General features: G+C 38.2%; 1 protein-coding gene across 6 annotated transcripts in view; it reads right to left on the minus strand.

Annotated features, from left to right (window-relative positions):
- Positions 1–421: 421 nt before the first annotated feature.
- Positions 422–13,264, minus strand: part of LOC129275102 (solute carrier family 23 member 1-like) — a 34,312-nt gene continuing 21,469 nt past the window's right edge. For 4 of the 6 annotated variants that reach the window (XM_064108473.1, XM_064108474.1, XM_064108478.1 and 1 more), the window contains exons 9-15: positions 11,432–11,588; positions 10,409–10,662; positions 9,543–9,672; positions 8,917–9,066; positions 8,160–8,255; positions 7,380–7,592; positions 429–1,227 (exon numbers count right to left, since the gene is read on the minus strand). In XM_064108473.1, the coding sequence (XP_063964543.1) occupies positions 1,178–1,227; positions 7,380–7,592; positions 8,160–8,255; positions 8,917–9,066; positions 9,543–9,672; positions 10,409–10,662; positions 11,432–11,588 (1,050 nt within the window). In that variant the 3' untranslated portion in view covers positions 429–1,177. Of the gene's footprint in view, positions 1,228–7,379; positions 7,593–8,159; positions 8,256–8,916; positions 9,067–9,542; positions 9,673–10,408; positions 10,663–11,431; positions 11,589–13,264 lie in introns of all 6 variants that reach the window. The other 2 variants (XM_064108477.1, XM_064108476.1) reach the window with 2 other exon arrangements.

Raw genomic sequence — 13,264 nt, forward strand, 5'->3', positions numbered from 1 at the left:
ATATATATATATATATATATATATGTTCTAGGAAAATGCGATTTTGAAGAAATATAAACCACACACAAGGGGCGTTTCCAAAATTTTGAAGCGTGACTAAAATCGCTCTTTAAGAGATCTAGTTGAGAGTGTCATTTCGCATCAACGCATTGATCACACTTATGATTTTTATCCAAATCTGACAAGGAATAACATTTTAAACGTTTGCATTATTCCGTTAAAACAGTTCTGCACAGGTCTTCAAGAATATGCAGAGAGCGAGCTGAGGGTGTCATATCCCGACTTATCCTTTTGTATTTAATTACATATAAACACATTGTCAAAATAATACTATTAAGAGAACGTGCAGACATGATAGTTTCAGCTTACCTTCTGCATATTCACTACACCACGCATATAAATGTTTTCACAAAATATTACTAAATTTTTGAAATTCAGAAGCTCTTTATTTTTTTTCATCAGATTTTAATGACAATGTCTCGTTTGATTTTAACTCCATTTATTGAAATATCATGTCCAGCCCGAATTAACCCTGTAACATGTCTTGTTACTGAGGGGAATAATCAAAATGTATAAAGCCTCACAGTGAGTGTCTATAATTTCTTAATCACAATTGTCATACTGTAGAAATGACTGTTTAGGAATTGGGTTATCATCTTGGATTTTGATTGGGTTGGTAATAATAATAATAATAATAATAATAATATAGGTATATTTACCCAGGGTAGCCACTTCAGTTCCGAAAACTGTTCTCTCAGCGGGCCCTGCTATTATTACCCGGCTAAGCTAGGCTACCTTTTCGGTGCACACAGCTTTTTGAGGAATTATTTCATGCCGGTACCCATTTACGTCACCTGGGTCGAGTGCAGCACACTGTGGATGAATTCCTTGCTGAAGGAAATTACGCCATGGCTGGGATTTGAACCCACGACCCTCTGTTTCAAAGTCCGGAGACTAATCCACTGGGCCAAGACGCTCCACGTCGTTGGTAATAAAAATCATTTTCTTATGCAGATTTCAAAAAGGAATAATACAAAAATCATCACTATATACACATTTTCCACTGAAGGCAGTGTAGTGTTCAGAACATGGTGAAAATCACATTGATGGAAGACAAAATGGCGGTAGGTGATCAAGACATGGCTCTGATGACCTGATGTCGTCAGCAAGGTCAAATTTACACTTCGGCGGATGACCTGAAACGAGCTGGCACAAGTCGATAGAACGCTTTAAATGAATGAAAGAAAGAAAAACAAGAGTTCGTGTAGTTTTAAAGGAGATAACTATATATTATTTTTAAGTTCAATTTATTTATTTTCTCACCAATATAATAACGATAAACAATATGTACAAGAATGAAAATGACATGTACAAGAGAAAAATGGAAGTGCTGAAAAGTTCATAAGAACTTGTGAGTTGTAGCCCCCAGTAAAACAAGGTAAAAATACACATGAAAATCAAATGAAAAATATACACACAGCATCAGCAATCACCAGCATATATACAGAGATTAAAAGATGATTTATCATAACTTAATCACAAATACAAATAGACAAATGACCTACCAATGTAAAGCTTAGAATCTCCTCTTTCATCTGATATTACTTAGATTATTCCTCATTCACGCATGAGTGAGCAAAAACAATTTGAAGAAAGGATACCAAAACCTCATTTAGCGGTGGGTATCTGGATTTCCAAAAGAAAATCACATGTCTAAGAAGTTCAATATTTGCTCTTTTATTTGATACCTTAATCACAAAAATTGGCCAAGAAGTAAAAAAGTTATGTTCCCTCGAAACAATGCTTGTATTTCCAAAATTTCATTAAATAAACGTGTTTTCACCGGTTTCCCACAGAAGCTATCGCATGGTCAACAAAAGACTTAATGCATGGCTGATCGTCAACACAACGGATTGTCGAGTGAGTTTGAACGCTAGCCTGTAAAACCTCTTCCTTTTATGAAATTATTGAAATTCAAGCCTTATTTCAAATTACCAGAACTTTGTTATTTCTTGACCATGTTCTGTAATTGAGGTATCAAATTAAAGAACAGATATTGAACTTTTTAAAAATGAGGTTTTCTTTTTGAAACCCAGATACAGCCCACCATATGACTTTTTGGTATCCTCTCTTCAAATTGTTTTTGCTCACTCAAGTGTTAATGAGGAACAATCTAAGTAATATCAGATGAAAGAGGAGATTCTAAGCTTTACAATGGTAGGTCATTTGTCTATTGTATTTGTGAATAAGTTATGATAAATCATCGATAAATCTCGGTTTCGTTTTTTATGGGACGCACGGGGACAGTCGGGGTAAGTGTAGGATTAGGCAGGAAAAATTTACTTTATATATTCACTTTTATAATAAAGGTACACGAATGCTATGTTTGGTAAACTGCCGATTCGTCCACTCATCAGTCTACCTTCACTTAGTCTAATGCCATTCCGTCCATCAACATTTCGTCTAACATACATTCTGTCCAAGAATCACTTCGTCTAATCACCAATTTGTCTATAACCATTTCGTCCAATTTGACCAAATGGTATATGGACCAAATGGCTATTGAACCAACTGGTTATTAGACGAAATGTAGAGTGGACGAAATGGCAGTTAAACCATGTGGATAGTGGACGAACTGAACCAAATGATAGTAGAAGAGTTAGTAAATGGACGAATTGGCATTAGACTAATTGGAAATAAACCCCATATTCTAACCGACCCTCTTTTTAACAAAGAAAATATATTTTTGTAGAATATTTGCAAAAATGTGCCTACTAACTAACTGAACCCTGGCTGGGACTGTTATACCTAAGATCGGAGTTGAAATATGAAGCATTCTTGTAATGTGGTTCACGAGTAGTTCTTTATATGAGAAACAACCCGAGCGAGAATGTAAATAGAATTGAATGGAATACAAAAGTGCAATGTTGTTGACAGCATTTACATTAAACTTCAATCGGTTTATGACATTGGCAAGTAAGATATTTGTATTTGCTGAGGTCTACGTATTTATTCTCGTCACATTTTTGCCTTGAACACAACCGTCAGTGCATACATGCGTGAAGACATGTACGTGCAGAAAGGCACCAAATATTCTCCGCTTTCAAATAAAACGATTTCATTCTGGAAACGTTCTATTCTTCCTCAGAGATAATTATTACAGAAAGATGTAATATGTAGGAAGGTAAAAGAAGAAAGAATGAATGGAAGCATGCAAAAAGAATCATCTGGGTCGTGTCAGGATATTATAATACCCCTTTTATTTCGCTGATAGAAAAGAATTTAGGTCGCCCCTAATGCTCTTATGCTATCAAAATATTTCGGCGTCCCTCTTTCATGTACGTGGTGCATGGGTAAAAGGTGTGGCAATGTGAATGTGAGTGTGTGAGCGCGTGTAAGGGTGAGGGTGAGTGTGTGTTTGGGAGTGGGTGTGTATAATGTGTCGTGATATGGTTAAAGGTGTGGCAATGTGAGTGTGTGGGCGCGTGTTAGAGTGCGACTGTTGGTGTGCGGGGTTGTGTATTTGGGAGTGGGTGTGTATATGTCATGATATCGGAAAAGGTGTGGCAATGTGAATGTGGGAGGGTGTTGGGGTGTGTGCGTGGGTTTGTATTTAGGAGTGGGTGTTCATAATGTGTCATGACATGGTAAAAGGTGTGTCAATGTGAATGTGAGTGCGTGAGCGCGTGTTAGGGTGCGGTGTTGGTGTGCGGGGTTGTGTATTTGGGAGTGGGTGTGTATAATGTGTCATGATATCGGAAAAGGTGTGGCAATGTGAATGTGTGAGCGCGTGTTAGGGTGCGGGTGTTGGTGTGCGGGGTTGTGTATTTGGGAGTGGGTGTGTATAATGTGTCATGATATCGGAAAAGGTGTGGCAATGTGAGTGTGTGAGCGCGTGTTAGGGTGCGGGTGTTGGTGTGCAGGGTTGTGTATTTGGGAGTGGGTGTGTATAATTTGTCATGATTTGGGAAAAGGTGTGGCAGTGTGAAAGTGTGAGCGCATGTTAAGGTGCGTGAGGGGTGTGCGAGATTGTGTGGGTGGACTTGGGTGTGTATTTGTATCATATGATCGACATTCACAATTTATGTCCATTGATTAATTATGATTACTGTAATAATTTGAATGCTTGAATAGGAAGAAATTAAATATCAATTAAAACAAACAAAATCCATGGGGGAAAATGTTGGGTGTTGGTTGGACAAAAGAGTGGGGTGTTGGTGGGAGAGTGTGTTTAAAGAGCGTGATTATGCATACACATTCTATCTTATAATAAATGTTTAATGGTGTCTAAGTCTTTGCCAAATACTATTTGCTTTACCCTTTTACCATTTTTGTCCCCAATAAAACATGTTTAGGTTGTATTCAATGCACTTTTTTGCCATTGAATTCCTTTAATAATCAGAAAGATTTTCAATCTAAAGCGAACTCTCTGAAACGGTTATAATATTTTTTTTGAAATGCATATAATCCTTATTCTTTCTTCTTATCACCTCTTCCACATTCTCTTTCCTTCAATTTTCTATTCGTCATCTATAATTGAGTACTAGCATTGGCTTGTTATTTTCTTATCTAGAACAGCGCTTCTCAAGTTACCCTTTTTTACTCGAGGACCACTTTGACTCTCAGATTTTTGTCGAGGTCCACCTACCAACATTTAATAAAACCCGTCCATTTTTAAGAAAAAATATTTCGTGGCATTTGAACATAAATCTGAAGCACATTCGAAACAAACAGATTGAGAACTAATCTGCATTCGCAAATACCCGAGAAATGGGCGACGATTTACTACATACACAAAATGCATGCACGTGAGGTTCACATCAAAGTTGGATCGAAACCATCACAGTGTGCATGTGCATGCTTTGCAACATGCATGATACCTAATCGTGCTTTAATTTGTTTGACACACGTAGATCGATCGGACATAACATGCTTGGACAGTTCTGTGAAATATACTATATTTTCCCCCCTATTTTTCTCCCTCTGGAGCTTCTTCCGGCCCACCTGCATGAGAGAGCTTCGCGGCCCACCAGTGGGCCACGGCCAACCGGTTGAGAAGCGCTGATCTAGAAGATATCACACTGGTTCAGATTACAGTTCAGAATCAGCGTTGTCTACGAGAAGAATAAATATCATAAAAAACGAATTGTTCTGAATCTTGATGAATCAGTATGCAGTCACTATTCAACTCAAAAGACACACAGTGGAAACAAAGTCCATTCCAAAAATCGTTACACCCATAAATCATCAGGTGTTTCTATGAAAAAAAGGGGCGGAGTGAAAAGGAGAAGAAATGAAGATGAAAGGACAGTCAATAAACAAAGGGTGCGAAATACCTTTGATATTTTGTTTGTAAATGTAAGGAAATAATGCACCTTTATGAATCGCGAGGCGGATCATCCCGGATTGGCAAACCGAGTCATATATCCGTATCAGACCCTGCATTACCACAATACAGATACGCTGTGACTCATTATGGCGCCATACCCGGTGTACCGGCATTTCCCGGGGGCGGGGGAATGAGCTTGCTGAATTTTCACCCCAGTCTGCCCGTATACACCGTGACAAATTATCCGCTGTCGTCCTGGTACACAATGGAGGATCAGACTATTGTAATAGGATGGGCCCGGGGGGGGGGGGGGATTGGTTGAAAATAACCTAAGGCTGATACCATATTTTTTGTATTATATGTGTAATCTAGCTACACAGAGTCTATCATGTCCATACGCTTCAATCTTTCTTACATTATTCCGCCATTTTTAAAAACTAGTTGGCAAAACCACAGAGGGTTCCTGCCCCCCCCCCTTGTCCCCCTCCCTCGTCCTACCCTCTGTGGCACTTCATTGACGCGGAAAAGGCCATATTTTTTCTTTGTGGACGAACAAAGTATCAATCCATGGGGGGGGGGGGTGTCCACATAATAATTATAGTAATATTCCACTTTTCTGTAGCGCTCAATACATCGGAACGACATCTCGCAGCGCTTTACAGATATATTATTACCCCGGTCATCGGATCCTGGCATGCCTGCATACAATGTATGCGCTTTCTCCACTCCCTGGGGAGCATTCCACCGAGAGTTTTAAGACTCGATTGCTAGGCATACTACACAGGATTTCGCTTCATACCGTGTACCCATTTAACACCTGGGTGGAAAGTGGCAAAGTGTGGATTGACGCCTTGCCTAGGTCGCGGTGGGATTAATAATAATAATAATAGGCATTTATATAGCGCCATCTATCTAGAAATATTTTATTCCGAAGCGCGTTGTTATTATTATTACCCCGGCTTTATCTCGAGCTGCCTTTAAGCGCTCATGCATTCAAGGAATTAATCCTGCCGGGTACCCATTCACCTCACCTGGGTTGAGTGCAGCACAATGTGGATAAATTTCTTACTGAAGGAAATTACGCCATGGCTGGGAATCGAACCCACGACCGTATGTTTCAAAGTCAAAAGACTAATCCACTGGGCCATAATGCTCCACATTCGAACACACAACCCTCTGATTACGAGTCGAGAGTCAGAACCGCAAAACCACGACGCTCCCACACATGCGTCAGATTGAGAACATAATGAAGAGAGCGAAAATTATCGTAGGGTTATACACACGATGGGAATTTCCAAAGATGTTCACAACAAAAAAATGACAAATTTCAGGGTCAGATTTGTATGCATTTCAGATATCCAGGGTCATAGGAGAAGACACAAATATAATCTTTTCAGCTTCTGAAATGTCACTCATCGTAATTTTTTTGTTTGATCGCGTTTGAATCATATTTATTCAGTCAATGACGTATGTTTGCAGGTTAAACAATATTGTTTATTTTTGTTGACAAGTTAAGCAATGCATGTTTTCTTTGGACATGTATTGGTGTTAAAATTGAAATGAACAAGGTCGGCTTTGGGGTGATGAACTTTAGGGGTGATGAACCCGATCTGAAAGGCGTTTACGTTTTGGTAGCATTTTCAGAGTTATTTAATTCAACGTTGTTTATTTTGAACTCCACACACTAAGTAGATTGCTGCCCTCTCGAATGGAAGTGGGTAGACAAAATATTCAGAATGTGATTTTAACGGATGCATTTGGGCATATATAGGGGGGAAGGAGATGGTGGATACCATGAACTTAATTCTCTACCTCCTCTACTTTGCCTATATATTCTTCTTCTACTCCAAACCAACACAGATATGTTTCTCCTCCTCCTCATACTCCATCTCCTGTTTTGCCTTCTTTCTCTTAATCTTATCCATCACACTTTCTTTCATTTATGATTTTCAGGAAAATGCAAAACAGACACAGACACATTGATGAACTAAACATTAATATTTTAAACGCTATATCGATCTAATTATGACAAAATTGAAATAACACGTACCTGATCGTCTGCCGCAATGACAGCATCCCCTACATCTCCAGCCTTTGAAGGTAGGCGAGAAAGGCAAATACGAAAAGAAATCTTTGCTTCGAATCCATGCCATCCCGAATGGTAGTTCGTAGCAGCGAAACACGAGATCGTTAACGGCATCATCCTCCTCATCGCCTCCCGAGAAACGCTGCCAAGCACCGATACCTCTTTCCTTTTTAGTTCCTTTTTGTTTGAACAAAATAGTAATTTGACACATTCTCAGAACATTTTGCGAGTAAACTTTGAAGGATTTAATGGCTGCATTTTGATATGAATAATGTCTAAGTAAATAATTACAGAAAAGACTCAAAACCCGAAACGTACCATCAATGTCATCATACTTTGGTTGGGAGATTATATAAAAAATTGGAATCTTTATCAAAAAATTGACATTATCTTCATCAAAGTCGTTTTCGTCGTTCGCTCATTCGTTAATTTCATTATCATCATTATCATCGTCATCATCATCATCAATCATCATCAATCATCATCATCAATCATCATCTTCATCCTCATCCTCATCCTCATCCTCATCATCATCATCATCATCATCATCACCATCACCATCATCATCAACATCATCATCATCAATCATCATCATCATCATCATCATCACCACCACCACCACCACCACCACGATTAACAGAAGAGCAACTTGATGGAGCCCTTTGACCTTTCATCTGTTGGAAATGATGCGGATATTTAAAAAAAAAATGCTCGAAATAAAACAAATAATCACGTTATTCTCACCCGGTATCGTGTTGTCAAGCAGGAATCCAAAGAATCCACCCACAAACATACCAGTCTTGAGCAGTACCACTATGATCAGGTCCAACTCACTCAAACCTAAGGAAATAAGACACAAATTTGGGCATCTTTTAACAAAATACGGAAGCTTTAAAGCGCCATTCTTGACGATTTGTATCTTTTTCAAGGGCGACTTTTATAATATTATGAGTCCTGTCGCCATGGTGATTGGCAAGGTACCATGTCGTCATGATGACAACTATTTGTAATATGTCGGCTTGAAAAAAATAAGTCGACATGATTAGAACATTGAGCTTCTTCAAGTAGAATGGCATTTTAAAACTTCCATATACATAAAGTATGCTATTAATGCAAATTTTGACTGAAGTTTATATTAACACCAAATTTGTAAAGGACAAGTTTTATGAAATGGGTCCCCTTAAACTAACTATATTTGAAGATTTGAGGTAAGAATTATTCGAAACTGATCGAAAATCATTAATAGAAATTGGGATACAAGACGAAAGAACAAGACACATTTTGAAAATTCTTGTTCATGACTTTTAAAAGTAAATAACTTATGCCTATCTAAGAAAAATTTTCTCGATTTATAACAAATATGACTCTCACAAAAAACGATGACCAAGCTCGGTTTACGATTCCACTTCATATCCCCTTCCACACCAACAAAAATAATATGCACAAACTTTCCAAAATATAAGGTTATGATATAAATCTTACAAACGAAAACAAATCTTACCAGTTTTAATGTACTGATCATTGTTTCCCGATTTCATCCAGTTTGGAATACACAAACCCATGAAGAGAGAGAATCCGAGAATGAATAGGTTTCGAGATGAGTTGAGGTCAACGAACTGTAAGTTGGACAATCCCACCGCTGCCACCATTCCTAAAAGTTTGTAGAAACATGGCTACCACGTAAACAATATATTCATATACCATTTTATTTGAATATTTGACGGGCCTATACCGTACCTCAACCACACCAAATCAGTTCTTGAAAATATTTGTGAAAAAAAATTGTATGTAATGCCAGTATTGATGGTATCACTGTTGAATAGCCAACATGACTTATTTAATGGAGCAAATTGTATTCAGGGCACTTTGTAACTGCAAGAAAAACAAAACAATTATAGAGGGGAGGATAATGCATTATGGGTCTTCAGTTGGGACCCTCTTTTTCACATGATTGCTAAGAAAGCATAAATGCTTGAAAACAAGCAACCAGGGGACCTAGGAGAGGACCTTGATCTCATATCAAGATTTTGTAATTCGACTCTCTAAATTGATAGCACCGATGTAGTGTAATGAACTCTAACTTAAAAGGGATACACTACATAAGAGAGATAGAAGGTTCTTACTTACCAAACATGATACAAAACATGCCACCTACTATCGGGTCAGGTATCATAACGAAGATGGCGCTAAACTTTGTAAATGTTCCAAGAACAAGCATGATGATCGCTCCATATTGAATCACACGGCGACTACCAACCTGTAGAGAATCAAAAATTTGAAATTAGAACGAGATAAAAACATAAATGTACAAATTGAAAGAAAATTAAAAGGTAAATCACTTCTTCTTCCATTTGCCTCTTCCTGTCGATTTCAAAAGTTGAAAATTTTTCATATTCTGTTCAGAGTTTTCTTGCATATACATTCTCTGTATTATTACTGCTCCATATCTTTTCTAAATTCGTTTGCACAGTTTCAGCAAGAATTTTGCTGTTTAATTCGGGAGATACAGCGTATGGAGGCTTTCTTTGAGAACAATAACAACTTTTCGTTTATCTGCATCACCTTGAAGCAACTCTCATACTCGATGAAAATTTGACAATTCGAGAAGTTTGTCGGCAATCATATTTAGATTCCTCTTTATCATGACTGTATAATTATGATTGGTACACGAACTTTTAAATGGCGCCATTTCATAAAAATGTTATCAGTCTCTGACTAGTACCGTAGCAACAACTAAAACTGGTGCTTCTCAGCCAATCAAAATCAAGGAATTCACTGAAGTATTCTAGGTGATGACTACCTCAATGAAACGGTGCCAATAGCAAAGAATATTTATGACATATAAGATATGAAATGTAAAGTTTTGTTTTACTGAATGTTTATTCATTGAAAAATTGGATTACACAAGCATTGAAAAAAGATAATTAAAAATATTAATACAAAGGCAAAAAGGGGGAAGACACAAAATCAATAAAATATCACACAAGAATTACCTTTGTAATTCCGATAGCACCAATGTTCTCACTGTATGACGTCGTTCCGTTCCCCGATCCGATCGCCCCCGCGATCATGCAGGCGATACCTTCCATACCAATCCCACGATTCACTGCATGGTTGGGAGGGGGCGGGGCTCCAGCTAGACGTGCGCAGCCGTAGTAGTCGCCCACGGATTCGACCATGGAGGCGATGACACCGGCGAGCATGCCGAAGACTCCGGCGACGGTGACGGTAGGGAGACCCCATTGACCTGCAAGAAAGGATCACGGGAGTCTGAGAGATTAAATATCCGGTTATAATTAAACAAAATCCTCATTTCATATCAAATTTCATGACCTTCAGTTGGTCGGGGGAGGGGCCCGGGAGGGGGGGGGGCAACAAAAGAAAATGGTAAGCCCTATCTACTTTATTTTTTCAATAAAATCATAATAAGAGTATAATAATTTTCTATTTTCTGTTGGAAATGACGTACATACGGAAATCGGAGTAGGTTTTTAATAGAGTGAAATGACCAAGATCTCCGTTTTTATGCTCATCATTCTTCTTCTCTTTCCCCCTTTGTCCTATTCCCTCTTCTTTCCCGTATCTTTTCGGTACTCTAAAAATATCAGCATCGCCACCCCGGACATTCCACTATTTTGACACAACAGCAACAACAAATTTAGACATTATTCTCTAGTATGGTTTTTAGTGACATGATGATGCCTAATGAATATTCATTGGACTGTGCAATCGTTGATGGAAAGAGCAATGAGAACATTTTTGAGAAGAGAGGGAGGGAAGGAGGTCGGGATAGATGTGGAAGGAGGGAGAGAGGAAGGGAGGGAGGGATAGATAGAGAGTGATGGAGGGATGGATGGGTTTAGCTGGGGAGGCAGATATAGAAAATATACTTGGAGTTGGGTAAGAATACAAGAATTGTATATCAGTGCACACAAATTGAAACTAAAAAATACATATATTAAAAACATTAAAAAGTAGTAATGTGATTAAGCACAGCATACAAGAAGCTTCCATACCGGGGTACGGAACTCGAAACCACGATGCCTCCTGTAGAACTTGAAGTCGAGTGTCGGTCCTGGCTTGGAACCCGTAGTCATCGCTCTCGGTCGGAAAGACGTTCGTGGCCGTAAGGATGGCACAGAAGATCCAAGAGATTAGGATGGCTAAAATAACCTGTGTAGACCATCAACAAATTAGATGAGGCAAACATTTAGAGGTCTGAAGGTATTTGGAAAATAAACGAAATTTCCACCAACTGAATCGTTGAGGAGGTGCCGTGACCGAGTGGTCGTGAGGCGAATTTAGGCAAAGACCCACAGAAAAAAAAATAAGCGCCCAAACTATGTTATATTCTAATTTTTACCGACATAACTATAAAACACAATTTTATGCAAAGTTTATTGAAAATGGAAAGGATTTGATAATATCTGTGGAATGTCCTGAAAGATTCGAACTCCTACCTATGTTCAAGGTGACACAACATGAAACATTTAACAATCGGAGTGTGTACATTACTTATGCTTTTTGTAAGTAATGGGGATGTCTGATTTTATTTATTTATCTATCTATTTATTTATTTATTATCATTATTTTTTTTTTTTTTGGGGGGGGGGGAGGGGGCCACTTACGTCACTCATCTTTGTTTTGGTATCTGATAAACAATGTCCCCCCTTTTACCATGAACTTTTTCTTTGAATTTAGGTGACTATCGGGTTGGTTTGACTTTATACATGCCAATTATGAACGAATATTGACAAATGTAGATTTTTTGCTCACTTGCTTTGCTCGTATGCAATTTTACTGAAAAAATGCACGATTGTTACAAGTTTGGTCCATTTACATTCGTACTGACCAGTAGCATCACTCATAAAAAGGGATCCACAATGTGCAATAATTGTGCAAAAGAGGGGGAGGGGGCTCCCCTCCCTTATCAGCACGATCGAGGTATAACTAAAATCGCACCAGTCTTATCTACAACGTCAAAATTCGTTCCAGTTGATAAAAGAAAATAAGTTTCAGCTTCTGAGATAGCTCGAACTATACCGTAGATGGCGGAAGACCACAATATTCCGCTATTCTCTTTTACTTCGATGTCCTTCTTGGCAATTTTGTCATACTGATGAACAGTCATATCTCATGGTTTTAAAATTAAATACGAGCAATTTTATCTGAGGTCAATGACTCTAACCTGACTTCTTTGTCAGGGGCCTTTCCTATAACATGCCCTACAAGCAGGATGTGTCGGGGAAATGGGATGCCCAAATACCATCCATATTCGTGATCAGAGGTAATCAATAATGCAATTGTTACCCGCATATAAGCAAACTTGATATTTATCTACACCTTTTTAAATGATGTATCTGTGCATTTTAACATTTTTCAATATGACCTTATCGTAAAGGTCCTGTTATATGTATACACAAGTTTATTTGGATTAATACAATGGAACATTGTACTAAATTCAATCAAATCGGGCGTTGGATAAGAAGGCTACAACGTATCTAAATTTCATTTTTGTTTCTTTTAATGGTTATATATGCATGGTTTTATTTGCTTATACAAAAAAGAGGCCTTTATATAAAACATTTTTTGGTAGAATTTCAGGTTGACTACTAGCCGGTTACAACATGAAGGTGCTGTAGCCGAAAACATAATGCAACTCAGTCAGAAGATCAAAATAATAGTCACAACTACATGCTTCTGATTACCGGTGAAAAAAGGTGAAGTTTGGTTGCTATAGAGTTGCGTTTGATTGCAGGTTTGAATGAATGATTGATTGACTGATTATTGTGGTTGATTGACTGATTGGGGGATTGATTGATTGATTGATTGATTGATTGAGAGATTGA

The sequence above is a fragment of the Lytechinus pictus genome, chromosome 13 (genome assembly GCF_037042905.1).
Source record: "Lytechinus pictus isolate F3 Inbred chromosome 13, Lp3.0, whole genome shotgun sequence".
Lineage (NCBI taxonomy): Eukaryota > Metazoa > Echinodermata > Echinoidea > Temnopleuroida > Toxopneustidae > Lytechinus > Lytechinus pictus.